The 26,892-nt window shown below is 39.4% G+C and overlaps 1 protein-coding gene across 50 annotated transcripts in view; it reads right to left on the reverse strand.

Moving 5' to 3' along the window:
* The window catches only part of EPB41L3 (erythrocyte membrane protein band 4.1 like 3), a 160,311-nt gene that overhangs the window by 94,270 nt on the left and 39,149 nt on the right, over positions 1-26,892 (reverse strand). For all 50 annotated transcript variants that reach the window (XM_074022838.1, XM_074022831.1, XM_074022819.1 and 47 more), the window contains exon 2: positions 10,481-10,674. In XM_074022838.1, coding sequence (XP_073878939.1) covers positions 10,481-10,663 — 183 coding nt within the window. In that variant the 5' untranslated portion in view covers positions 10,664-10,674. The remainder of the gene's footprint in view (positions 1-10,480; positions 10,675-26,892) is intronic.

The following is a 26,892-nucleotide window of genomic DNA, read 5'->3' on the forward strand; positions in this document are numbered from 1 at the left end:
TAGAGGAGAGATACTGAATTAGGATATTAGGACTAGATATAAATATACAGATATTTATAATATTTGCCTAAATACTGTTTGCCATTTAAATGTATTAATAAGGCCTTATTTCATTTTAACTCCAGGATTTACTTTAGAACCACTGAGTTAGCAAATGCTATCAAGATTTCAATAAGCAAACAATGAATACTTGACTCTTGACTTTTTAAAAAGGATAGGATAGTACAGGCCTCTAAAATGTACTGTTTAGATTTCATCTTATATGTTCTATTTTTTCAATTCACCAGATCCTTCTATACTCCACAACTTGTTATATAACTGCCTCATCCCTACATATACTAGATATCTGATAAACTCTAAGGCTTGGAGAGCTTCAAGTATTAATCTTTTCAGTATTAACTTTTACAACTGTTAAAATGTTTAATTTAGCTCTCAATCAATTCAATGAAGTCAGCAGAACTGAAATTCATCACAAAGTAATCCCCTATGTCTGCTTCCCTTCACTGTAATGAGCCAGTGTAAGAACATATCACATCTGTCCAATAGCTTTAATCTGCTTTCAAACCATAACAGACTAGTCCAGGCTAGATACAAAACTGCAGAGGACATCTTAAGTAACAGTAACATTCTCCCGTAAACCAATCTCTTTGGAAATGTGCACACAGATCTCCAACTATTCTCTCTGTACATCCATCTTCTACCTATTAAATGGCCACCAATGGTAGTACTGCAAATTCAATCCTTGGGCCATGCCACCACTGTCACTAGTCTGCAAATATATGCTGACAGTCCAAACGAAGATATGTACCAAAATTCTGTTTAGGGCTTTGAAATAAGCGTGGAATTTCCCCTCCCATGAACATACTATCAGCCTGGTGCTAAAAATTCATGGGCTCAAAAGGTAAAGACAGTATTGATGGTTTATCATCTTAACTTTTCTATTAGACTTTACATTTTTATAACACTAATATAATTACAAAGGTATTTGGGTATATTTATTTTGGGTTTTAGGTACAGATTTCTGCTTTATCGTCATTTTCTATCTTGTTTTCCATCCAAAAGATTGCTAATATACTCCTCTCCTCCACTTCTATCTTGCCCAGGATTTCAAGGCAAAGTCTTGAGAACTCCTTAAGAATTGAAAGAGACCAATCTGCTGAGCTTATGAAAAGAAAGCAACAAAAAACTGAATAACCAATTCTAAAGGCCAAAATAGTTCAGAAGGCAAGTTTTAGCTAAAAAAAAAAAAAAAAAAAAAAAGTAAACTAAAGAAAATCTGCTCTGGCAACCCAGTCCTACTTATTTAACCACTGTTTTTCTATAGCAAAGCATTAAAATAGTAAGTGCAAGAAAATCATAAAATTGTCATTAATTTTAGCCTTGAGGTAATTTACAGAGTTTGATTACTATGGTATTGTATTATCAACAACAATAACACATTCGTTAAGTGCTTTATAACTTACACAAATTTTGTACATTTAAGTTTTATTTTTGTCTCTTCATAGGCAAAGGTCATTAGAAGCTATTAATACATTTTTATTTAGATTTTACCTGAAATCAACATTTTCTATGTAACAGGGAAGACAAAATTTCACTTTTCCTTTACTAAAATAAAAATACCTGTATGAGAATAAGCTTCTGGGTTACTTTAAATGTCAATTCCAGAGGCATCTTAAGGCATCAACATTCAAAGGATAGGCATTGTTTCTGGGAACACCGGAAACATGAACCCGTGACTGAGGCCTTTACATATTTTTTTAAAAACTTTAGGAACTTAAAAATAGCAGACTAAGTACCTCAAATGAAATGTCAATCATAGTCACATGATGTGTTCTAATTTTAAATATCGGATTTTAGCAAATCCTCAACCTCTTTTAATCCTCACAGTAGCTCTATGGTATGGGTACTATTACCCTCATTTGCATATAAGGAAAGCGAGACATGGGGAGTCTAAGAAATTTTCTTGAGGCATAAATTCAATGGATTTGAATGGAATTCAAAATCCAGCCAAACCCATGTTCTAATCATCACTATGTACCAAAATCGGCTTCCTTTTACCTTCAACAGTTAGCTTCCTAGTCTGAATAAAAGCATTTTGTGGAAGAATCTCAGAAATTATCTTTTCTGAACTCTTCATTTTGTAGATGAAGCTGAGGCTTGGGGACTTGCATGAGTTCTCTGAAGATGGTGAAACAATGACTAGAAGAGACAAGACTCCAAAGTCTGTGCCTTTTGCGGCCAGTCATCTCTCCCTGTTAGTGTCATTTCTCTTGTTTTGTATCGGACTATAGAAGATAAAGAAAGTATATTTAATCATGTCTAGGTATAGATATTCATACTTTTCTATAACTATCTGCCATTTTCATGTTATTTCATTTCAGAGTAAAAAGGAAAGAATGAAGAAAAGGCAAACATTTACTTTAGTAATTTTAAATGTTTGAAGATTAAAAAAACAAAATAAACAAAAAGAAAGCCAAACACTACCATCATCATTCCTCCACAAAAAGAAAAGGTAAAAGAAAACCATGATGGCTACAACAGTTTCTAAGGTTTGTCTACTAAGCTGGGATGGGATCTCCCTGCTCTCCATCACAAAGCATCTGAGATCAGACAAAGCAGCTATTTATAAAGTGAAAATAATTGTTATTATTAATATTGTTTAAAGCAGAACTTGCGACATTCATTTTAAAATGGTGGCACAGAAGCGCGCTGGTTTCCCTCCTCCCATTCCTCCGCAGAAAACCTAAAACAAATATACAGCACAAGATTTTCACCAGCAACAACCCAGAACTCAAACATGAGGACAAGACAGATCCTGAGGCCACGGAGAAGTGGAAAAATTCCACGCAGATGGAAGAAGAATTGGACTTCCATAGTCATGATGCCCCTCCCCCTGATTCTGCCCGGCAATAAAAGTGCAGAAAATCCTCCCCCAACTCGTGGAAAAGTGATACTGGAAAAGTGAGACTGAGGTGGTCGACCAGCTTTCTCACCTTCCTGGGATTCCTTGCAGGAGACCTGTCCTTGCCTTAACCCATGGGAAGGAAGTGATGTGACTGCCTGAAGAGAGAAATATCCCCGAGAACACGCAGAGAAAAAGTTGGGAGATGGGACCACCAGCCCTAGTCCTGGACACTCTGCTCTGTAACTTGGCCAAAGAAGACACCGAATCACAGTGGCTGTTCAGCAGCATCACGCTGGAGAAGGCACATTCCACAGATCCCTTGGGCACAAACTCCTAGTCAGCCATCTCACACTGCCAGGAGAATCCCTTTGGGACTTCCCTCATTCAGAACAAGCAGCACTCCCATCGCTTACTAGAGCCAAGGCAAACCTGGGTTTAAAGGTCACCTAGGGCCAAAGCGGTGGCAGAGGCTGAGCGGTAAAAAATTGCTAAGCAAACATATCCAATAAAAAACAAAACAAGACAGACAGAGAAAACTGGAATTAAAAACTAATCCTTCCATACAAAGACACAGACACCCACCCACAAGAAACAACAGCAAACAGGAAACTATGACCTCCCCCAAAAGACAAGGGAAAATCCAACCCTACAAGATGGCGATTTATGAGCTAAGAATTCAAAATACCAATTTTAAGGAAACTCATGAGCTCAAGATAAAAATGAAAAGCAATTCACAAATGTATCAGATATATTTGATAAAGAGATTGAAATACTTTTAAGAAATCAAACAGAAATATCAGAACTGAGAAATACATTTGGTAAACTGAAGAACTCATTAGAGGCTCTTAGCAGACTGAACAAAGCAGAGGAGAGATTCAGTGAGCTCAAAGACCAGCTATTTGAAAAGACACAGAGAAGAAAGAAAAAAGAACAAAAAAGAACAAAGACTGCATACAAGATACAGAAAATTACCTCAAAAGACCAAACCTAAGAATTATTGGTATTCAAGATGCAGCTGAGCAAGAGCAAAGGGTAGAAAACATATTCAAAGAAATAATCACAGAAAACTTTCCAAACCTCGCGAAAGATATAAATATTCAAGTACAGGAAAGTGTGAGAACATCACACAGATTCAACCTAAATAAGAATACCACAAAGCAATAGACTCTCAAAGCTCAAGAACAAAGACAGAATCCTAAAAGCAGCAAGAGAAAAAGAAACAACATGTAAAGGAGCTCCAAATTGCCTGGTAACAGAGTTCTCAACAGAAAACCCACACAGGCCAGGAAAGAGTTGAATGACCTCTTTAAACTGCTCAAAGAAAAAAACTGCCATCTAAGAATACAGAATCCAGCAAAATTATCATTCAAATACAAAGGAGAGATCAAATCTTTCCCAAAAGAACAAAAGTAGAGAGAATTCACCACCAGCAGACCCATCTTAAAAGAAATGCTAAAGAGAATTCTTCAATCTGAAATAAAAAACCACTGATGCGCAAAAAATAAAAATAAAAAACAACCTTTCAGTGTCTCAAACTCAGTGGTAAAATCAAGTACATAGATAAACCCAGAATACTCTTACTGTAATTACTGTACCTGCAGTGTGCAATGTAGTACTACTACTACCACAATCATAACTCTAGTATGAAGCCCAAAAGACAACCTATCAAAAACAGTAATATCTACAGCAATCTGTGAAGAGATATGTAATATTAAAATATGCAAATTAGGACAACTAAGTCAAAATGTAATGGGGATGGAGTTAAAGTGTAGAACTGGTGTGTGTGTGTTGGTGGGTGGGTGTGTGCGCGCGTGCATGTGTGTATGTGCGGGTTTTTTTGGCCTTTGTTTCTGTTTTTAAATTTGTGATCTAAGATAAGCTGTCATCTGTTTAAAATAACTTGCTATGTCTATAATATGTTTTTGGTAAGCCTCATGGTAACCACAACACAAAAACCTATAATAGATCCACTAAAAATAAAAAGCAACATATTAAAACACACTACCAGAGAAAATCACTTAACCACAAAGGAAAATCATGTAAAAAAGAACAAGAGGAGTCTCAACCAGAAACAGGCAGCAAAACAGCCGTAATAAGTCCTTATCAATAACACTGAATGTAAATGGCCTCAATTCTCCAATTAAAAGGCCTAAAGTAAGTAAATGGATATAAAAACAAGAACCAACTATGTTACCTTCAAGAAATTCACTTCACCCACAAGGCTGAAAGTAAAAAGGTGGAAAAAACATTCTATACAACTAGAAGCCAAAAAAAGAGCAGATGTAGCTATACTTACACTAGAGAGACTACAAATCTAAGACGAAAATGAGAAAAAGCAGGTCACTAACATAATGATAAAGGGGACAATTCAGCAAGAGGATACAACAATTGTAAATGTCTATGCACCTAACACCAGAGTTCCCAAGTATATAAAACATTCACAAATCTAAAGGGAGAAACAGACTGCAGTACAATAATGGCAGGGGGCTTCAATACTCCACTCTCAGTAGTGGACAGAACATCCAGACAGAAAATCAACAAAGAAACAGTGGAGTTAAACTATGCACTACATCTAACAGGCCTAACCAACATTTACACAACATTTCACCCAACTGCTGCAGAATACATTCTTTTCATCAGAATACGGAACATTGTCCAGAACAGACCATGTCTTAGGCTATAAAACAAGTCCAAACAAACTAAAAAAAAAAAAAAAAAAGCCAGAAAAAAAAATCATATCAAGTATCTTTCCTGACCACAATGGAGTAAAACTAGAAATCAGTAAGAGGAACCTCAGAAAATACACAAACACATGGAAATTAAACAACATGCCCTGAATGACCAATAAGTCAGTGAAGAAACTAAGAAGTAAATTAAAAAATTCTTGAAACACAAGTGAAAATGTAAATACAAGACAAAAAATCTGTGTGATGTAACAAAAACAGTACTAAGAGGGAAGTGGAGAGCAATAAATGTCTACATCAAAAAAGTAAAAAGCCTTCAAATAACTAACTCAATGATGCACCTCAAGGAACTAGAAAAGCAGGAATGAACCAAACCCAAAATCAGAAGAAAAAGAAACGATGATCATCAGAGCAGAAATAAATGAAACTGAGACCAAAAAAAATACAGAAGATCAACAAAACAATGAGGTGGTTTTTTGAACAGATAAACAAAATCGACAAACCTTTAGCTAGACTAAGAAAAAGAGAGAAGATCCAAATAAATAGAATCAGACATGAAAAAGAAGACATAGCAACTGGGACCTAAGAAATATGAAGACTCATTAGCGACTATTATGAACAACTATATGGCAACAGATTGGAAAACCCAGAAGAAATGGATAAATTTCTAGACACATACAACCCACCAAGAACGAAATATGAAGAAATAGAAAACCTCAACAAAATAGTCATGAGTAATGAGATCAAAGCTATAATAAAAAGTCTTCTACCAAAAAAAGTCCAGGACCTGAAGGCTTCACTTGAATTCTGTCAAACATGTAAAGAAAACTAATACTGATCCTACTCAAAGTCTTTAAAAAAAAAAAAATTGAAGAGGAGGGAATACTTCCAAACTCATGCTACAAGGCCAATATTACTCTGATACCAAAAGCAGACAAAGTGACAACAGAAACAAAAACTACACGCCAATATCACTGATGAACATTGATGCAAAAATCCTCAGTGAAATACGAGCAAACCGAATTCAACAACACATTAAAAAGGGGACTGAAAAGATCGTTCACCATGATTAAATGTGATTCATCCTAGGGATGCAGATGGTTCAACATACGCAAATCAATCAACATGATATATCACATGAACCAAATCAAGAACAAAAACCATGATTATTTCAACAGACTCCAAAAAGCATCTGATATTCAACATGCCTTTATGATTAAAAATCCTCATCAAAATCAGTATAGAAGGAACATACCCCGAAATAATACATGCCATATATGAAAAACTCACATTAGCATTGTGCTGAATTGTGAAAAACTGAAGGCCTTTCCTCTAAGGACCAGAACAAGTAAAGGATGCCCACTTTCAGTATTATACAACATAATACTGCAAGTCCTGGCTGGGGCAATTGGGTAAAAGAAAGAAAGAGCATCTAAATTGAAAAGGAAGAAGTCAACTTAGCCTTGTTCACAGATGACATAATCTTACACCTAGGAAAACCTAGACTCCACCAAAAAACTGTGAGAACTGATAGATGAATTCAGTGAAATTGCAGAATTTATCAACATACAAAAATCAGCAGTGTTTAAACTTGCCAATGGTGAACTATCTGAAAAAGAAATCAAGAAGCAATCCTATTTACAACAGCTACAAAACATAAAATACCTAGGAAGCAATCTAACCAAAGAAGTGAAAGATTGATGTAAGGAAAACTATAAAACTCTGATGAAAAAAATTGAAGACAATACAAAAAATGGAAGGATATTCCATGCTCATGGATTAGAAGACTTAATACTGTTAAAATGGCAATACTACCCAAAGCAATTTACAAATTCAATGGAATCCCTAACAAAATACCTATGACACTCTTCACAGAATTAGAAAAAATGTCCTCAAATTTACATGGAACTACAAAAGACCCCGAATAGCCAAACTCATCCTGACTAAAAAGAACAGAGCTGGAGGCATCACACTACCTGACTTCAAAATTTACTACAAAGCTATAATAATCAAAACAGCATGGTACTGGCATAAAAGTAGACACATAAACAATGGAACAGAATAGAGGATCCAGATATAAATCCACATATACAGCCAACTCATCTTTGACAAAGGTGCCAAGAACATTCAATGGGGAACAGTCTTTTCAGTAAAGGGTGTATGGAAAACTGGATAACTATATGAGACCAATGAAATTAGACCCGTATTTCTCACCATCCACAGAAATCAAATCAAAATGGATTAAAGACTTAAAAATGTAAGACATGTAACTATGAAACCACCAGAAGAAAACACTGGGGAAATGCTCCAGGAGATTGGTCTGAGCAAAGTTTTTTTGTGTATAAGACCTCAAAAGCATCAATCAAAACCAAAATAGACAAATGGGATTACATCCAGCCAAAAAAACTTCTGCACAGCAAAGGAAAAAATTAACAAAGAGCCTACAGGATAGGAGAAAAAAATTGCAAAGTGTCTACCTGACAAGGTATTATTAACCGCAATATCTAAGGAACTCGAACAACTCAATAGTTAGAGAAAATAAAAATGGACAAAAGATCTGCACAGATATTTCTCAAAAGACGACATACAAATGGCCAATAGGTATATGAAAAAAATGCTCACTGTCACTAACTAATCACAAATTAATCACAAATCAAGACCACAACTGAGATATCATCTCACCCCAGTTAAAACAGCATATGTCAAAGAGACAGGCAGTAATAGATGCTGGCAAGGATGTGGAGAAAGGACAATCCTCATAAATGTAAATTAGTACAGCCACTGTGAAAAACAGAATGGAGGTTCCTCAAAAACTAAAAATAGAACTATCATATGATCCAGCAATTCCATTACTGGATATACGTCCGAAAGAAAGGAAATTGATATATAGAAAAGCCATCTGCACTCCAGTGTTTACTGCAGCACCATGCACAGCAGCCAAAATATGAAATCAACCTAAATGCCCATCAACAGGAGAATGAATTTTTTAGAAAGTGGTATATATACACAATGGAATATTATTCAGCCAGAAAAAAGGAATGAAATCTTGTCATCTGCACCCACACGGATGGAACTAGAGGCTGTTATGTTAAGTGAAACAAGCCAAGCACCAAAAGACAAATACTGCATCTTCTCACTCATATGTGGGGACTAAAACGGGATCTCATGAAGATGGGGAGTAGCAGTGACTATCTGAGGCTGGGAAGGATAGGGAGAAGGGTAGGGAGGAGGAGTGATGAAAGGAATTTTAAAAAAATATAAATATATATAATATAAAATGCATATTTTATATAAATATATAAATGTACTTATTATCACTAAACTGTACACTTAAAAAAGATGGTAAGTTTTATATGTATATTTTACCGCAAAAAAAAATTTTTTTTTTGAGACAGAGTCTTGCTCTGTCGCCCAGTCTGGAGTGCAGTGGTGTAATGTCAGCTCACTGAAACCTCTATCTCCCGGGTTCAAGTGATTCTCGTGCCTCAGCCTCCCAAATAGCTGGGATTACAGACGTGCACCACCACTCAGCTAACTTTTGTATTTTTAGTAGAGACAGGGTTTCACCATGTTGGTCAGGCTGTCCCAAACTCCTGATCTCAGGTGATCCGCCCTCCTCGGCCTCCCAAAAGTCCTGGGATTACAGGCGTGAGCCACTGTGCCCGGCCTCAAATTTTTAGTAAGCATAAAATTGAAAAAAAAAAAAAAAGGCAAATCTGCAAACACTCTAGGTAAAGAAATAAAATAATCAGGTTGCAAATATATAGTTTAATGTTGTGACTTCCAAAGATTTTCACTAATACGCTGATTATATCTCTTCTCTCAACATCTTAGGATTTCTAGTGTGAAACACTTCTGACATATAAGAGGCCAATCACTTGTGGGGACACCAGATTGCTTTACTACATACAAATTGGCATTCTAAAACATTTTGATTCCAGGTTTGAAGTTTTAAGACAAAAGACATTTATATATGGACTTATTCAAGGCCTGCAGGTAAACCATCCTTTAAAGCTTTTAAAAGAAATGCATTATTCCTGACTATTCAAACATGTACAGGGAAAAGAGTTGAAAATATAGATGTGTATAGGGAGGGAAAGACCTACCTGAAGATCTGCTAAAAAACCATGGAATACTATGCAGCTATAAAAAAGGATGAGTTCATGTCCTTTGCAGGGACATGGATGGAAACCATCATTCTCAGCAAACTAACACAGGAACAGAAAACCAAACACCGCATGTTCTCACTCATAAGTGGGAGTCGAACAATGAGAACACACGGACATAGGGAGAGGAACATCACACACTTGGGCCTGTCAGGGGCTGGGGGACTAGGGGAGGGACAGCATTAGGAGAAATACTTAATGTAGGTGATGGGTTAATGGGTGCAGCAAACCACCATGGCACGTGTATACCTATGTAACAAACCTGCACGTTCTGCACATGTATCCCAGAGCTTAAAGTATAATAATGATGATGATGATGATAATAATAATAAAAGCAGATCTGCAACATTAGGCTCAGGGCGATGCCTGGGGAAATGCAAACTCACTCTAGGCCTTAGGCTTGAAAGAGAAAACAACCACAAGCATAATTAAAGCTGTCAGTTTGGTGTCTATCTTTCCTCTAAATCCAGATAGGACCCATAATCTCCAGCCTGGACTTCAGTGCGTTTCAGTGTTTTAATTAAAAGAAGGAGTTACCAGGCAAGGTTGTGGAATGTCATTCACTGAAAGCCTTAAAATAGCATGCATTTTCATCTGCCTGGGGCTAGAATGGGAACAAGGGATGACCCCTCATAGCAGCCTCTAGGGCTGAGAGACCAAGGTTAAAGATGATCCTGGAGCAGCTCAGCAAACACGGAGTCATTAGTTTTCTGGCCTGGGCTCACCTCCCTCCGCACCGGGGTGCTGTGCGCTGCAGCAGAGGCGAACTGCTCCAGGGCCTGCTGCTGCTCCTCGCTGGGCGGCTCCGGCACGGGCGCCCCCGCGCGCCCTTGCGCCCCCGCCGCCTCCTGGGGCTCGGCCTCCTGGTCCGGCTTGGATTCCGAGTCTGATCCAGATTCGGTCGTCATGGTTGATTGTTCTGCAAGCAGAAAAAAAAGGGAAGATCAGGTCACTCCGTGCAGCTACCTTCCCTCTGCAAGAAAACTAGGATGCTCACTGTGAACAGCTCAAGAGAACCACAAAGAGAGAGGGAGATGCTACCAAACCCTATCCTATTCCACACACCCGACAAATGACTTGTCAACTTCACCACTGAGATGGGTGCCCACCAGGGGCTCAAAACTAACATTTATCTAGGAGGAAAAGTTGATTTGTAATGATCACAGGCTTTATTCCTATTAGATTTTTGCCACAACATTTAATGTGAAATGACATCAAAGAAATGTCATAATAATGAAGTATCTTATATTCAATTTAAAAAATTTGCTGTATCACCTGCATATATATTTCAATCGCTTGAATGGTTTAATAATGGAAGCACACATTCTTTCTCATTTCCCTCCCCCTCCCTATCTCTACACAGGGGCCCTCCCAACCCCCCGAATCTACAGACACTTCAAGGAACAAATGCCTTTCCCATGTGCTTTCTCCTAATCCAGTTATCCCTCTTTGAGTTAGCAACCGAGCTACAACAGCAGCTTCTTCAGGGACTCAGGATCTGTTCCACTGGCCATAGCTGGAGGGGCATAGGCAGGATCACCTCTCCCTCCCTCCCTCCCAAGTTAATTCTCATCTTCTTCCTGGCTTCCCCCTATTTCCCTTGAGTGTTGAAGGGTAAGTTTATCTCATATCTCATAAGGAACTCAAACAACAGATCTTAATATATAATAATCTGCTGATACATCCTTTAAAAAGACCTTCTAAAATATGACCATCTTCCCAAAGATTGCAAGTCAAGATGTTTCAGGATTTCGTGCCTCGGTTTCCACACGTGCCAAATGAGGACACTGAACATGATAATACCTAAATAACTTATTTCTTGCTATTACATTTTTCTCCTACTAATAAGATATGCCACTATGTTTTAAAAGCAGATTTTTGCTCTAAGTAGCAAGAGAGCTGCTATTATGCCAAATAGATACCATGTCATTTTAAGCAATTTCTTATCTTAGGTATATGGAATAAGTATCTCAAGTACAAATATTTCATTATTGTCATATAATTTCCTTTCCTAATTCTAATTTTATAGTAAAAATATAAGCAAAGGACTAGTGTAGTGCTTTAAGCAAATTATATAATTGGTATAATATAGAATTGTGCAAAAATAAAGCTAGTAACTTCTTAGTTCCTAGCTTCACTATATATATATAAATATATTTAATAATTTGAAGAAAAAGGGAACATCACAAATACCAATCTAGGTTATAAACTAAATGCTATATCTGTGTTTTCTATTTAGGATTACTTTCACAATCACCAGATATTCGTTCTGTTGAATAAAAGAGATGTATCAATTTGGCATGTGCTTAGTTGCCCGAAGCATATGTAAATATCAAGTCCAAATACAGAGAAAGGTAGTGATGCAAATAAAATGAACAGACTTTCTTTTTTCCTGTTATAATACATTTTAGATTTTCAAGCAAATCTTAAAAGTAAATATTATATTCTCTTTTGTATGCTTATCCCGGAAAATGGCCTAAATATATAGAGAAAACAGTGGAGGAGGAGGAAAGGTCGTGGGGCGCTGCAGAATTTGGAGCCTTTGATCAAATTCCATCTTTTGGAAGGGAAAGAATTAGCTTTAATAGTCAATTCAACGCACCAAACACTTACTGAGTACCAAATATAAGCCAAGCACTGCTTGTGGTTTAGAAAAGAGATGCCATCTGTTGTAACCACTACCCCCCATCTCAAGGAGCTCCTAGTCTGTGCTGGAAATATGCTCTCTGGAATCCATGTTCTCCATCTTCTTTTGGTAACTAAGCTTTCAGATTTAGCAGGTGCCCTTCACCCAGCTTGAGACTACAATGAGCTGTGGCTGTGGATTAAGACTGGACCAAGGAGACAACAGAAAAAAAAAAAAAAAATGCACTCAATGTTTAGGTCATCTTCAGAAAGACAAAGCCACTTGCCCTAGATTTCCCTTTCCCACTGGCTGGATATGCAGGTCTTAAACCCAATCCTGGACATGTCACATTCAGGGGAATGACAGAGCCACCCGCTCCAGCATGGGTCTCTGGATGACCTCCTGGACCACGACCCACCTACTCTGGACTGTGACGTGAGGCAGAAATCAACAACTTTAGCTTGCATTCATTTGCTCAGGAAATTGCTCATTCTATTTCCTGAGAAAATGAATATCCCATGATTTTAGTGTTATCATCCTAGTCGGGAAACCATTTTGCATCTGCTTTTGTCTTAAATCCAGGACCATCTCCAAAGCAGAGAGCCAGCAGTACACACGCTAAATAAAAATGTAAAATGGATAGAGTCCAACAACCACCTACCAACTATCTAAAGAACAAAATAATGTACCATTATCATCTATGACTATACCATATAATACCTTATCTGCTGTATATCACACAAATCACAGCAGCTCATATCTCAAAATAATCTACTATGCCTTTGTCACGTATTTCCTAGGTATATTAATTTTCCAGCACTAAAGGCATAATATAATAAATGCAAATCATTGCCGTTTTGGCCAATTTTAATAAAATAAAACTGTCAAGGCTACTGACAGATAAAGTAATAAAACTTTGAAATGAACAGTTTTTTAATGCTGGAATCTCACTAGAATCAATATCTAATTCCACATTTCTCAAAGGACATAAGCTCTTATTATTCCTACAAATAAACCAGTATGGATGGCCTATATCAGCAAATTCTATTTCAAAACTTGTTTCCTCTTCCCTACCCATATACCAGTGTAAGCAAGCAATAACCTGATTTGTAATGGGAAACTATTATAAACATCTAAATACAATATGTCTGGCTGGGCGCAGTGGCTCACGCCTGTAATCCCAGCACTTTGGGAGGCCCAGGCGGGCGGATCACTTGAGGTAAGGAGTTCAGGACCAGCCTGAACAACATGGTGAAACCCTGTCTCTACTAAAAATACAAAAATTAACCAGGCGTGGTGGTGCTTGCCTGTAATCCCAGCTACTTGGGAGACTGAGGCACAAGAATTTCTTGAACCTAGGAGGCAGAAGTTGCAGTGAGCCGAGATCGCACCACTGTGCTCCAGCCTGGGTGACACAGAGAGACTCTGTCTCAAAAAAGTAAATACAAGACAAGACAAGACAATAAAATACGACTAACTTCAACTCATTATTTTAGTAAGTTTATAGTGTGCTCCTTCACTCTTAAACCCAAATGCCAAAACATTTATTTTAAACTAGATTTTCAAGATATTTACACTGCTTTGGTTCTTCTTTTTCTTATACTTATTCCTTGCTTTCTAGGATGGTGCTTGCCATTTAAAATCACAGCCTTCCCTTTCCAACTAACTAAAGACTATTGTTTTCCAAAGTTCCCGTCTCTTCTGATAGGTTCACTTTGCACCAAACTATCTGCCAATTATTTGGGTTACTGGAAGCAAATATCATCACTTGAAATCCCAAATAGAAAGTGATACAAAATGTATTTATGCTTAGTTTTTACTGAAACTGTCCTTTCTTTATACTAAATTTACCTTACAATTGTGTTTTGCTCAGGCTTTAAAGGTTTGGATTCCTAGAAACTCTAAATCCTAAAAGTTGGGGTAAGGACATTCATAAGTATGCTAGGCAGATGGCAAGAGGAGTCCTTAATTTTTTTTAAAGAAACGTAAATCATACTTCAATATGCCTCTCTCAGGAATATATTTATTAAATGAACACCAAAAGAAAAAGTAATGAGCTTCAAAGGATGCCTGTGCAGGTGTGAATGAAATCATCTTCACAATCTCCAATCTAATTCACCTATAAAAAGACGGCCATTGTCATGCATTTTGGGCTTTGATCCTTTTCAGCTCTAATTTTTTATTCTGCAGAAGTAAGAAAAAAAAGTCAGTTAATCCTCATCTTTTCCACTTTTAGAAGTGGCAGCTCTAAAATCTCCATCTCCTAACTAAATGACTGCTAAATTAGTTTCTGTATTCAAATTTACCTACCTCTCTTGCTGACATGAAAATTCAGTGGCATTTTATTAAAAGACACAAACTAAAGATTTAGTGAAGGAAAATGCTTAATATAAATTGCTGTCATTTATGTGTAAGACAGGATTCCTACAGAATAACAAAGCACTTCATAAAAGAAAACCTCTCCATACCATTTACCTGTCTAACGAGGATATAGGACTCAAATGAACAAACTTTTTAACACCAACCTTTTTTTCTTTTATATTCCAAATGTAAATTTATAAGAGAAGTGGGTCCTACTTAGCGTAAGTATTTGTGACTACTGAGTACTATCCACCAGTCTGCTAAAAACCATCAGTTGCTAGCAAGCTAGAAGACAGTAATATTCTTTGGCCCTTCTACTGAATTTTTTCTAATTGCATGAAAAAAAAAAATGCCCTAGTATCATCCATCCAAAAAGAAAATTCCCAAAAGAAACCAAACGACCAAATGGTCTCACATTCCACCCTCCTACTCCCTCTAGTAGGGCCCTACCTCTCTACTTTTCTGCGGTGCCAAGCTTCTGGAAGGAATTTTCTTCTCCTGCTGTCACCACATTCTCCCACTCACTCACCCTTCAGTATATTTCTCATAATTCTAGTAACCTTGCTAAGGTGACCATGACCTCCCTACAAGCCAATTAAGCCTAGGTGGCATCGCTTCTCATCTTTCAGTTCTCCAGGTTTGACACCCTCTTGGTTTCCTTCTATCTTTTCTGGCTACTCTTCCTTATTTCCGCTTGTCTCTGCATATCCCATTTCTCATATTCTATTTCTAAACGTCGCAATTCTTTATGAATCCGTCTCACTCTTCAAATCCTCTTTCTTGGAGAGCTCATCCACTTCATTTCAAATATGATGACAATTCCAAATTTTGTGACCTCTCGCTGAGCTTCAGATCCAAAAATACATCTCTTCTTCTCACTTTTTTACCTGGCTATCTCAGAAGCACCTAAACTGAACATTTTTCCATCCAAACCTGTGATCTCTGCACCACCCCCTGCCTGCTGCCAACCCCCCGATCTGCTTGACTCCTGTCCTCCCCATTGCAGCAGGTGGCCTCCATCTGTCCAGAGGCTCATGCTGGGATTGGGACAGCACTTCCCTCTCTATGCCTAACTCCAATCCACCTCACTCTTGGCAATTTCACCTCCTGAGTTGTGTGTAAAGAAATAGTAGAAGAGGCTGGGTGCAGTGGCTCATGCCTATAATCCCAACACTTTAGCAGGCCAAGTTGGGTGGATCCTCTGAGGTCAGAAGTTCGAGACCAGCCTGGCCAACATGGTGAAACCCCGTCTCTGCTAAAAATACAAAATTAGCCATGTATGTGGTGGGCACCTGTAATCCCACCTACTCGGGAGGCTGAGGCAGGAGAATCTCTTGAACCTGGGAGGCAGAGGTTGCAGTGAGCCGAGATTATGCCATTGCACTCCAGCCTGGGTGACAAGACTGAAACTCCATCCCCGCTCCAAAAAAAAAAAAAAAAAAAAAAAAAAGAGAGAGAAAGAGTAAAAGAAAGAATGGAAGAAGTTCTAGGCAGAGGATTCCGATCAAGCAAAAGCAGAACAGCATGGAGGATCACATGCACTTACTTGCGTGAGGTTACATGGTCTGCTGTGGCAGGAAGGAAGGGGTGCGTGAGAGTGATGAGAGGTGGAGAAGGGACTGAGAGTGAGCCAGACACTGGCAGGTCCCGCAAGGCCGCCTGACCCTCGCTAAGGAGACGTCATCTCATCATCTCGTTGCTCGGTTCATCTGGCAGCCATGGGAATCTCAGAAAGCATTAGCTGGGCTCCTCCATTGTTTCAGCTCAAAGCTAGGCCAAACTCAGAGACCACACAGGCCCTGAAGGGGCAGCAGGGACAAGTTACTCCTCAAAGTACAAAATGGTTAAATTCAGGACTGGTCATTATTAAATATCTTCAAAAAGTTGACAATAAAGGGTTGAGATGCGGGGACAATTCTGACGGTTTGTGAAAAACAAGCTTTTTGGCCATGCTAAGTTCAAATCTTGAAGGCCAATACACCAACTCCTATGGAGCTGACTGACTTTTTAAGATTAGGTAAGAGGCAGAAAGTCAGAATTTTTGTGAAGACATAATAATTCAAAAGTTACTTTCACAACGGCCACTATAAATCTACAAAGAATTACCAACATTCACCAATATGGAGACAAAGATTTCATAACAGCATTGCACATTTACAAATCAGCATTGGAAACTTAAAACAAAAACCAAATGAGACAATAGTAAGGCCACGGGCCCCAGTCCCCTGCTTCAAGGAATGCACATTCAGACAGGTTACCTCAAGAAGCCAGCCAAGCGCCACGCCCAGGGTGTGCGAACACAGCCCAGAGAGGGGCTTTAACCAAGTCTGTGGGGACAGAAAGGATTTTTACAGGAAAGAACCCTTGTCTGATTAAAAAAAAAATCACTAACTTTCAATCTTAAGTTAAATAACTAGTTTTAAACTTTAGACACAAACATCACAGGCTACTTCGGAAAGATAGAAGGGCAATCGGGGATAAGTAAGAGTGCAGGGAGGTACTGTGACAGGGCAGGAAAAATGGGTTCTGGGCCCAACTCCACCGTTTGCTCTGTGACCTCAACAGAATGTGGCTTCCCTTTCTGTTGTAAAATTCCAAAATTCTAGGATTCCTGAGAACCACAGACACTGTTATATTCACAGCAAGAAATCTCAAGAAATGTTGCTAAGTGAAGGACAGATACTACCTGAACCTACTGACAAGGCCCAAGGGCATCCAGCTCCGCGGGCGGGCAGCCGCCAGCACTCTAGCGAGCAGCCGACCTCTCCCCACCACGGTGTGGGTCAGGCTGAAGCCTTCATTAACTACTGGAGTCTATTCAAGTTTTATTTAGTTCACTGAAGCAATACTGTACCCAGATAACCTGAAAAAGTTGAAAAAAACGCTTACTTAGTAGATTGGGAAAATCTGGTTTATCTGCAGTAAGCTTTTAGCTTTTAAGTTCAAAAATGTTTAGATCTTCTACGTGTGAGCAGAAAAATCAACAAATATAGTTTAGAATATATATCTAGATATGGTGACTACGGAAGCATCCACCTTACCACTATATGTTCATATTTCCAAATCCAACTGGTACCAAATGCCAGCGTATAAAACTGCCTATGCTTCTGAAATACCAAGAATCTTTGGTTGATCCCACACGTACCCAAATACCTTTTAATACGCAGAGGAGGCAGCTGATGCCCCTACTCCAGGAAGGGGACCTATGTTAGCAGAGAACTCCAATAGAGTTCAGTGACAGTATTAATAGGAGAGGCAGGGTTCCCCTGGGGGCAAAACTACTTGCAAATTAAGTCTATTGAGGGAGTGGCAGAAGAACCAATTCAAATTCTGTTCTAAGATCTCTGCACTGTGAACACTTTGTCAAAAGCAAGGAAGTTCCCAGACTAGGATTCCTGAACTTCAGAGGTTCAGAAAAGAGGTTCAAACTCTGAGGATCTGAGAGTTTGTTTTGCTGTTTTAAAGGAAAGTGTACATTCAGCAGTGACATGGCTGTACATACTGACAAGGCTTTTTTGCTTTATGTTGGAAACTTATGAATTAACTTAGAAATACTGGCTATATCATTGCTTCATTCATTAATACATTCCTTTAACGAACATTTCCTGAACAGCTGTTCTGAGGCCTAGGGATACATCAAATAAAGATGAACAAGGTCCCTGCTCTAGTGGAGACGACATTCTATTTGGAGGAAAACAAGAAATAAAAAGTGTCAGTTAGAGACAGACATTTTTAAATAACCCAATTAAAGGAAATGGCTGGCTGCTCCAGACTGGATGGTTAGGGAAGGCTTCTCCAAGAAGGAAACATTTAACCAGTGTTGAAATACCAAGAAGAATCTGCCCTATGCAGATACACACAGTGGCGATAAAGCCTGTGACACAGAAGATGACTGCCCAGGCTTGGGCAAGGAATGAAAAGAAGGCTAGGGTAGCTGGAATGCAGGGGTGTGAGGAAGAGGGGTACAAGATAAGGCAGATGTGAGGAGGCGTCAGATCCCATGGGTTTACAGAGCTGGATTTTATTTTAAATGCAGTGGAACATTCTGAGGTGAGGAATGACAGGGTCTTACGGATGCTTTTAAAAGGTCATTCTGGCTTCTGAGTGCAGGTGCAAGGTAGGAGCAGGGGACCCAGTGACGAGGCGATGGCAACAGTCCAGGTGAGGGAAAACGCCAGAGCAAGGCAGCAGGTGAGGGAAGGCAGGCAGGTGGTGGCTGTCCAGCACCCATCAGAAGCTCTGACCGCAGCTTTGGTGAGAGATGAGAAATGCACCAAGCTGGTTAGGAAAAAGCTCCCACAAATGTTAGGTGTCTTAAAACACAGGGATCCCTTGTGGCAAAAATATTGTTTCCAACAGGCCCTAAGGCAGGGAGACTACCAACAAACAAGTGTCAAGTTTCGACAATTATTCTTCTAGGCTGAATGCTCCATAACCTTTAACGTGGGAAATCATTCGTGAACCCGGTATCATCAGCAATACTTCTAAAAATCATCCAGTTCAGGCGAAAAGTAATACCAGCCTTCATTTATAACGGATATATTCCTGTGGTTTAAGTGACAGCTCCAGTCTTCCGAAAAAGCAAATTTAAAACAGATTAACATGTAGAAGTTTGGCCTCTTGAGTAGAGAATATGCTTCTAGACTTCATCTGAGAACCCAACTAATGGATAAATGAAAACTGCACTTACACGTTTGTTTCGACATAATCTGGCAGAGAATTTTAGTCTCCATGACATTTTTACATGACTATCACCGATGCCATCGTTATCAGAAACTTGCTTTTAAAGTTTCTATGTGGTCTACACAAGAATTCTGTTAGTGCTATTAGTCTACAAGTGAATCCTGCCTTGCCCTGGGTTGGACTTAGAAAGAACCACCTCACAAAGCACAGGGCAGTGTTTCCCACGACATACACTTTTTCACTTGACAAGCATTTTCACATATTGTTCTAAACATGGCAGAAATACTTTAAAGAGTTGTTCACAAGATACGAAACTGCTAAAAAAAATTTTTTCCAGGAGTTAACACAAATATTTCAATTGAGCTTCCTGATAGCTGTGCTTAAAATAGTTCATCAGTGCTCTCTATCATTAAAATGGAGCTGAGATGGCCAGGCGCGGTGGCTCACGCCTGTAATCCCGGCACTTTGGGAGGCCCAGGTGGGTGGATCACCTGAGGTAAGGAGTTCAAGACTAGCCTGGTCAACATGGTGAAACCCCATCTCTACTAAAAATACAAATATCACCCAGGTGTGGTCGCGGACACCTCTAATCCCAGCTACTTGGGAGGCTAAGTAATGAGAATCGCTTGAACCCGGGAGGTGGAGGTTGCAGTGAGCTGAGAATGCCCCTCTGTACTCCTGCCTGGGCAACAAGAGAGAAACTCCATCTCAAAAAAAAAAAGAAAAGGAAAAAAAGAAATGGACTTCAGAATTGATGACATCATTTCCCTTAGCAAAGGCATCCCCACAACAGCATCTTTGAGGTTTTAAGCAAAAAAATTAAATCAAAATGGACATTTCAGAGCATCAATGATATACATAAGAACAAAAGTATTCAGCACTTATGGTAAACTGAATCCTGGAGTGAGTGAATAAACTAAATATAGCAACTATTTTCTCCATTTTCTGTTAACCATAAATCACCCTTTGTAAGGGAGAAACCGCATTGTGCCCTCAATGTACCAGGCATAATTTAAATACTGCATATTTGCTTCTTAACTAAACTTTAAACAAATCTGATCATATCCTCCCTAATGGTTCCCTAAAAGAAAAGCTGTGTGTCCAAAATGCACAGGATCTTCATGAGTTTGACAGAAATAATTCTCTGTAAGCCATGTGTGATGGTGTGATTACTTTTTAGTTAAATGGGGATGACGCCTGAGAACATAAAGGAAGCTGGTCACTCGGAAGACACAGGTGGGGGTGTTAAACACCTCCCTTCTGCTCTCTGCACGCTCAGCTCACCTCAACAGGACAGGGGTTAAGCCAGGTTAGTGAACAACTCGTCTAAGTCACAGGATAAGGTACACAGCATCAAGAACTAAATCTGAGTTCTGCCACCAATAACAGAGCTGTTTCTCCCACACAAGTCATGTACGTTGGTATGCTATAAAACCTACTCCTCCCCTCTATTCCTCTTTCAGAAATGGGCAATCTATCAAAGGTATTGCTTTATGGGATCATCTGCAATTGCATGTTGCCAATATGCCATCTTATCCTTTTACTTACTGTAAGTCAAATATTAATTCAAATTTTTAAAAAGTTATACTTTGTTTTGGCCGGGCGCAGTGGCTCATGCCTGTAATCCCAGCACTTTGGGAGGCCAAGGCAGGTGGATCACGAGGTCAGGAGATCAAGACCATCCTGGCTAACACAGTGAAACCCTGGTTCTACTAAAAAAATACAAAAAAATTAGCCGGGCGAGGTGGCGGGCACCTGTAGTCCCAGTTACTTGGGAGGCTGAGGTAGGAGAATGATGTGAACCCGGGAGGTGGAGCTTGCAGTGAGCTGAGATCGTGCCAGTGCACTACAGCCTGGGTGATAGAGTGAGAGTCCGCCTCAAAAAAAAAATTATATTTTGTTTTACAGACTATCTTCCCTGCTAAATACTTACTGTGTGTATATATATAACATTACAACACCAGTGTCTTCCGTTGCTAAAAAACGTAAATCTAGTGTGAATGTTTAAGATTCTGTCATTCTGTCACAGGTTGACATTTATTCCCGGGAAACAAAAAATAAACGCTCACTGTTGTTTCTAGAGAAAACATGAATGGCACTGAGTCTGCTTTTCGAGACCCAACAACTCGTAACTTTCCACTATGGTGGCTTCAAGCTTTAAAACAGACTGAGCCTACATTGTAATCAGCTACAATTTTGAAGCTGTTACTAGTGGGAAACCTCAAATTGATGAGAAATCAGTACCTTTCAAGACATAAATGTCCAACCCTGTTGAAAATTTCCAAGCATTCCTTTGCTAAAATCAAAAGAGGAGAGAAAAGAAGGTAGCATATTTTCTCTATATTCTTCGCCAATTCTATTCAGAGAAGAAGTTATTAGCAAAAAGATATCTTTGGCACCTTAATTCAGGAGCATATTTTTCTATTACCCAACATCTGACTCTGCATCTGTGAGAAAGGAGGTGTGAACCACAGAGAGTGCATAAATTAAAACAGAGTCAGACTCTCTGTACAGTCATCCACCACCAAAGAAGAGCTCTCCAACTCCTTCTGAAATGGGTCCCTCTTTCACAGAACCACTCATTTTAAAAATAGGGAAAAGGTTATGCCAAAAATTCCAACTTCATACCTTAGTGAGGGGGCAGTATACCTTCTACTATCTGGGGATATTTGACGAAGAATCCACGGTTCAGGTTTTTCTTTGTAGGTGCCAATACCACAGGGCAAAGGACAGAGAGAACAACAAAAATGGCTGTCTCAAAATGACCTGGGCACAAATAATCTGTGCTTCTAATTCCCTGTCTGTCCAGGAGAATTCTGCATACAAATAGACCCTAAACAAATAATGAATGAATGAACAGCCTGTGTTTCTGCATCTCATGAATGTAACAGTACAGTACAGTACTTATTTCTAGGAGCCCTGTAAATTCATACGAACAGCAGAACAAGGAGTTGCCCTGGACATTTTCTGTAACTGCACACGTCTCAAGGCTTTTATCTCTGTGGTTAGCTCCTAATGATAAGCTTCATGCAGGTCCCCAAAACTAGTCACTGTAAGCACGTGTGGTGAGAATGAGAAAGAAAACAAAGGAGGGGGAGTAGGACGTTCTGGGGACCCAGGAAGGCAAGCAGCCTGTAAATATTTGTATCTTACCTTTGAAAGGAGTCCCAGGCGGTGAGTACCAAAGACTCACACAGCATGAATAATGTTTGATCAAATCAATAAAGAAACAGGGGAAAAAATCACTTCTATCACTACAGAAAATAAAATAGAAAAATTCCAGGTATTCTATTATTGTTTCTATTTAATACTTATAAAATCATACAAAGTAAAAATTAGCAGCCTGGGGGTCATTAAATATTTAAATGAATGAATGACTGAATGTATCAGTTTCATTTAAACTAAATGTGTCCTAAGTCACAAGTCTACAAATGATGTCTTGGGAAATGGGATCCAATTCAATCTGACCCCTGAAGCCCCTTGGCTGTTTTGTGGTACACGGCACTGAACAGAAATGAACACCAATTAATAGCTTTCAACTCTCCCTCGTATAGAATATGCTAAATTTGATCAGTTACCCACTCCTTTCGATCTCAACGTTTTCTAGGCCATTTCTGTAGCCCAAAGCCAAATTAATGGAATTTGGTTTTCCCTACAGTTCTATATCATTGACTTTGTTGCCCCACAATTAATTAAGCATTCACAACAGAATTTATCACAATTCTTACGGAGGGAGGAAATGGAGGACTCTTTTGGCATTCTTGGAGAGTCTGACAGACTGTTGGCTTTTTTTTTTTTTTTCATCCTTCAATACAAATGTGAGGCCAAGTGTTTAATAATTCTGTTTTTACTGTAATGCATCCACTTTTATCTCTTCACCAGCAATGGATGGAGACTACAAAGAATGTTCTTTCAAAGGTCTCCCTGGCACACAAATGAGTCGCCTGAAAGCAGTGCCTCATCAAGTTCTCTGAAGGTGCTGATAAGAGGATTCCTTACTCCAGGGCTGTTCACTGTGGGCCTGTAGCACTGAAAGGGCTCCCCATTTGTGCGTTGAATACTCTGTTATGGAAGCTGTAAGAGACAGCTGGCTCAGCCACCATCTTCCCTCCTGCCTCTTGCCTCTGAGGTGGCTCAGTAGATAAAAGGACCACCTTGTGGTTGGGGCTGCCTTCTGATACGCTAACTACGGGAGTTGAATGTCCCACACAATAGTCAAAAACGACAGAACAGCTACAGGTGTGATGTTCCATTTTAAATTCTTTGTCTCCAATGGGCAACTAAGCCAATAAATAGCTCTTTCAATTTTTGAATCCACATATTTCCAGTTCAAAGGGGATTAACTCAGAAATAAATTTGAAAAAACTGAAAGGCTGAAATGCAGTTCCTCTTTTAAATTTTTTTATAGGTTCTTTGTGTCTAGGTATTTTTTTAAGGTTTAATCACAGCAAACCCTGCTTCACTTTGTATACTGATAACTTTTTTAATTACTGTAGTTTTCACAATGAAATTAGTTTTAAATCCTTTAGCTCATCTATTTAAAATGAACACAAAGTAAATCTGTCTAAGTGGAAGCTTTATATGTGGTAAGAAGCTACACTAATTCCTTATTTTAAACTCTTCTGTTTGGAGGGTTCCTCAAACATGCATGGAAAGGGGTGTTTGCTCCTCTAAAGTAGACCGTGGCAAAGAACTGGGTCCAGAAGAGAAGAAGCTGAAAAGGAGGGGTGCTGCTCGAAGCAAAACAGAGACTGAGAAGAGTGGACAACACTGGTCCCAACACATTTTCCCAGGGAGCTATGTCTGTTCTGGAAAGCGCCACAAGTTTGGGGCTAGATGAGAGCTTCCTGGGCCCCTACTTGAGTTTCTGACCTAAAGTAGGAAAAAGGAGGATACAGAGGAAGACAGATCAAACTATTGCCTGAGACAGGAAGGTAGTTCTGTAGGAGGGAAAAGGTGAGCTACCATCAGAGGCCAGACAGCTGGAGAGGGTAGCACTAGCCACCGACCCTGGAGAGGCTGCAGATTAAGCCCACGGTTTTCAACATCCAGACCCACCAGGAAAGACAGACTTCAGTGATAAGTCAAAATGTCAAAGAGTGATCATCTCTGGACAGTTGACTCCCTTGTTTAGATTTTCTACAAAAGTACTATTTTTGTGATTAGGAGAAAACAAACCAAGAAAGTATGTCTTCTTAGAGACGAATGGTAGTCAAAGTTGTATCTATTACTTTTTTAAATACTCTTTGGGCTAAGTGGTCATTCTACTGTTTTAACTTAGTTTTTTATAGAAAAAAATAATTCTAATACAATTTAATACATCTGAAATACACCTAAGTATTCATCCTACTTTAACGTAACTGGATGCCACTATTCAGCAAATGGACCAAAACCAGTTAAGATTTAAGGTTTGCAGAGGATGAAACTCAGACCACTTGGAGCAAAAGCATCTGGACCGCCCGAGAAAAAACACATTCTGAAGTTCAGGTGTACAGAATCTCCAGGGCACACACGCCTGGGTTCCACTCCCACCAGTTCAGACAGTGTCTCTGATGGAAGGCTCCAGGCACAGGTAATTTTTACAAGCTACAGTAGGATTCTAAAATGCAGCCCGGAATGACAGTGGTAAGCTCTCATTATCTGCACTTTTAATAAGCACACAGGTGTTCTTCCACAAACTAAAGTTTGCCAACCACTGGCCCGTCTCCACCCCAAAGCTACTGAATAACTGCATTTGAAGACGGAAATGACAAGGAGAAAACAAAAGACCATTGGCGCTAGTCAAGGCTCTCAATTTGTGCATATTTTGATTACTATGACAACATGGTGCAGCAATCTTAATGCTTTTTTGCGTTCCATAGATGGATACGTCATTTTGTTTTTCTGGTTTATTTGGAAGGCGTATGCTGACTACATTCTTGAATTTTAAGATCTTAAATTTAATAAGATGCAGTACTCATATCAAGCTGTATTTCACAACGGAGATATTTTTCCATCTCAGTCATGCTCAGTCTCTCCTGAGAAGAATATGAAGTAATCATATGTGGTAAGGATATTCTCCACATATATTAGTAACGATTATTGCGGAAAACATCTTATTTCCTCTTCTTTCCAAAGAAGTGCCTCCCTTTAATTGGAATAAGCTTGCCATTGAGGAGAACAGGAGAGAAAGAGAGAGAAGCCTGCACAGGAAATGGGGAATCATAGAACTCTGCTAATGATAATTCCCAGCTACCTTCAGTTTCAGCCTTAGTGACAACTCCAATCTGGACACCTATCCAGACCATACCCAGGGCTTTCAATTCAACTGCACAAATACTTGCTGAACACTCAACCCTGAGCTGGGGACTTGGTCATCTAACAGATTTTTTTAAAATTTCTTTTCCCCAGGTAACTTCTAGAACCTAAGAAATTTTATTTTAGAAAGCCCTCACAATCCAATCTCTTATTTACTCAATCCTGAATGTCAAGAAAATCTGTTCAATTATCTTCTCATAGTATCTTCACTGTATTCTTTTCACCCAGGCAGCCCTGTTGAGCTTTTCAGAGTCACACAGGAGTGGGACCGGCAGTGAGTCCAAAGAGATTTCAAGGGCCATTCACCAAATTCAGTCTATGATATACTTTACCACAACTAGGGACTAGGAACCCAGCGTTTTTACAGCTTGAGAAACACTGGTTGGAAAAAGAGTATAAAAGAGTAACCAAACAGGGCCGCAGATGAGCATCTGCTCTATTGTTTTCTACTGGCATTCCTCTCCAGCTGGGTCCCAGCAGCTGTGGAATCGACAAGCTATTTCTTCCTAAGAAATGAAGTATTTTCAGTTGTCCCCCATCACTGACTTCTCCTCCATACAACAGTAAAGGCAACCACAGGTGTCCTCAGCTATTCCTGATTCCCAAGCCTCATCACACGAGCTTCAACAGTCATGAATGACCCAATGAGCTGCAGTGTTCCAGGTGCTGCGTGAGCTTCTAAGTCTCCAATGCCCTTGAACGTGCTATGCTGCTTCTGTGTTTAGAAGCCCCCAGTCCGCCCATTTCCCCAAGCACTCTTTCACCCTATACTTCAAAGCTCGCTCCAACACCACCTTCACTCAGAAGTCTTGCCCAAGTTCCCTCTGCCCCATAAAATGGTCTCCTCCATCCACCACAGGCATATGTATCCCTATGACCATGCATCTGTCATTCTGCCACCAGACCTAAGAGTCTGAAGGACAAGTGCAGGATTTTCTTTTCTGTTGACTAAAAGTCTACATCAAACCTATGATGTCCAAAAGTGAACACCTGAAGTTCTCCCCAAATCAGGGCATCCCTGAGTCTTCCAGAATAGTCAATCAATCCATCCTCCCAGAGTCTGAAGCCAAAGAAAATACAAATCAACAAAAACATCAAAAAGTAACTTTTTCTCATGCACCACGTGATTCTTCAGCAAATTCTGTGGCTCTACCTGCAGAATATCTCCAG

This window comes from Macaca fascicularis, chromosome 18 (assembly GCF_037993035.2).
Source record: "Macaca fascicularis isolate 582-1 chromosome 18, T2T-MFA8v1.1".
NCBI lineage: Eukaryota > Metazoa > Chordata > Mammalia > Primates > Cercopithecidae > Macaca > Macaca fascicularis.